Here is a 2,500-nt window from a genome sequence, read left to right on the forward strand (position 1 = left end):
CGTCAGCATGCTCAGCATGCAGTAAAGGTGAGGTTTCTATGGCAACGTGTCGGGCAGGCTCATGGTGTCGCATCGCTGCAGGCAGAGTCAGAGTGAAGTCATTATGACATCATTGTCCACTTCCAGGAAGTCGGGTGACTCAGGGCATGAGATGAAGACAATACTCAGAAGGAATGAAATGATGTCATTAATCAACCTGTTAGTTTTTTTCAAACCACATGTTTCAATAATAGGAATAGGCTGGCAAACCATGGATAGTATCAACAGGCTAACCAAAGTGTACGTGCTAATAGTATGAATACCACCAATAGCATTAGCATTAATATTAGCATTAGCAATGCACAACACAACACACAAATGTATTCTGTAACATTATGCATATTATATGTCATTAACAAAATAGGGTAGGACAAATATGATATGCTTATCCTTATGGTGTCCTACAAATAGCAATTGTTTACATTTCACTCCCCACACACACAAACCCACACACTCTTTTTATTACTCCATGCCTGTCCTTTACATTTGAGAAATGATGCTGCAACCCTGTGAAGCTCTCTGTCTGCACAAGCACAGTACGTACCAGACTGCTGACTGTGCCCAGGGCCAGGATGATACATACTGTATCACATACTGTACTGTTAGCTGCTTTGGATAACGTCTGGGTAAAGGATGAATACTTATAAATATAAAATATATAAATGTCAGGTGGTCATTAGTTATGTGGTGTGGAAAGGCTACGTCTGCAGTCTTCTCAGGAGAATCTCTCCATGTTATTTTATTTGAAAGAAAAAGAGCAATCCTCACCTGATTTACTGTCTATGGGACCATGCTGTGTGCCTGAGATTTCCCCCTCCTCTGTGATGTCACTTCCTGTATTTACATCCTGGGTTTCCTGTGTATTGTCGTGGCCTAGAGGTTGTATTGTCCGCGAGTGGCTCTCCAGCTGTTCAAGACACAGTTGCTCTCTACAAACGTCTCTCTCCTCTCTCCTGGTCCTCTCCTCCTCTCCTCCTTCTCTCTCCGCTCTCCTGGTCCTCTCCTCCTCTTCGTCCTGTTCCTCCTCCCCGTCCCCCGATGAGAAGTGGGGGTCCCACTGCTCAGCGGGCGAGTCTAAAGGGGGGAGGAGCGTCTCGGCCGTGTCCGTGCGGGTCAGGGAGGTGCCGCGCCCCCCCCTGCTCCTCCTCCGCCCCCCCTCCCGTCTCACGGAGGCCTCGGCCTCCGACAGGGCGAAGTAGGAGAAGGTGAGCTCCTGGGCGCTCTGGCGGGGGGTGCCCCACACCGAGGGGCTGCTGGCGCCGCCGTCGTCCTCGTCGTCCGGGCCCCCCCGCCCGTCCTCGTCGTCGGACCAGTCGCGGGCCGTCTGCAGCTCGGGGAAGTCTGACTCCTCGTTTCCACCTGAGACAATGGAGAGCTGTGAGAATGACGTGGCTAAGGGACTCCCAATCCTGCTCCTAGGGATGCCCCCCACCCCCACACTTATCCTACACATCCTCTATGACACTTTATGAGCCTTTATGAGCCTTTATGAGCCTCTATGAGCGTCTATGACACTTTATGACACTTTATTAGCCTCTATAAGCCTTTATGAGCCTCTATGAGCCTCTATGAGCCTCTATGACACTTTATAACCTGGCTAACCCCCCCTAACCCCCTAGAAAAAATCCCTCCATTCAAATGAACTCAGCATTAGCATAGTCAATGTCATATGCAGATGGCGATGCTTCAGCCAGAGACTGGCTGTGGCTTTGGGCTCGATGGCTCAGATGTAGCTGAATGTCGACATCAAAGCAGATTTGCCGTTTGAAAAGCATTTGAGTCGGGATAAAAGGGAAAGGACAAGCTACACGATCTCTGCTAAAAAACTGTCGTCTCAACTTTGGAGACATCTCAATTTCAACCGGGTGTAAACACGTTTTGAGCCTTTGAATAATAGGGAGGTTAAACAAAACAGATTAAACGAAATACAACAGTCAGGGGCACTTTTTACAGACATGGTACTGAGCGCAACAGAAACAACCTGCTATTTGGTCTCAGGCTTGACTGAATCTTTTTAAAGAACGCAGACATGTCAGTGCTAGCCGTAGCTTGGCTTCTAGCCATCTCCTTACCATCTGTAGAATTACAGGATAGAGACTAGTGCTGTGAGTATATACGTTTGAAAAAGCCTCATAAAGAGCTTTTAGTTTTAGCCATGTGTTTACTATCTCTAGTATCACAGCAAAGAAACTAGTGTTGTGTATATATGTTTGGCTCAGTAAAAGCCACATACGGTCTTCTAAGTTCTATCTATCATCCTTACCATCTGTAGCATTACACCCTATAGACTGCTCTAGCATTACATCCTATAGGCTGGTGTAGTATTACACCATTATAGATTGGTATGGCATGTATGTGGTTGGCTCAGTAGAAAGGACATAAGGTCTCAGCAGTTCTAGTCATCATTCTTACCATCTGTGCAGGGAGGTGTGGAGTCAGGGGTGGAAGAAACAGAGCCAAA

The 2,500-nt window shown here is 47.3% G+C and overlaps 1 protein-coding gene across 1 annotated transcript in view; it reads right to left on the reverse strand.

The window, feature by feature from the left end:
• rtn2a (reticulon 2a) overlaps positions 1 to 2,500 on the reverse strand; it is a 30,412-nt gene that overhangs the window by 25,136 nt on the left and 2,776 nt on the right. Inside the window, exons 2-4 of the mRNA XM_031573972.2 lie at positions 2,452 to 2,500; positions 808 to 1,398; positions 1 to 75 (exon numbers count right to left, since the gene is read on the reverse strand). The exon at positions 1 to 75 is cut by the window's left edge and continues 105 nt beyond it; the exon at positions 2,452 to 2,500 is cut by the window's right edge and continues 5 nt beyond it. Of these exons, the coding sequence (XP_031429832.1) occupies positions 1 to 75; positions 808 to 1,398; positions 2,452 to 2,500 (715 nt within the window). The remainder of the gene's footprint in view (positions 76 to 807; positions 1,399 to 2,451) is intronic.

Source organism: Clupea harengus, chromosome 9 (assembly GCF_900700415.2).
Source record: "Clupea harengus chromosome 9, Ch_v2.0.2, whole genome shotgun sequence".
Classification (NCBI taxonomy): Eukaryota; Metazoa; Chordata; class Actinopteri; order Clupeiformes; family Clupeidae; genus Clupea; species Clupea harengus.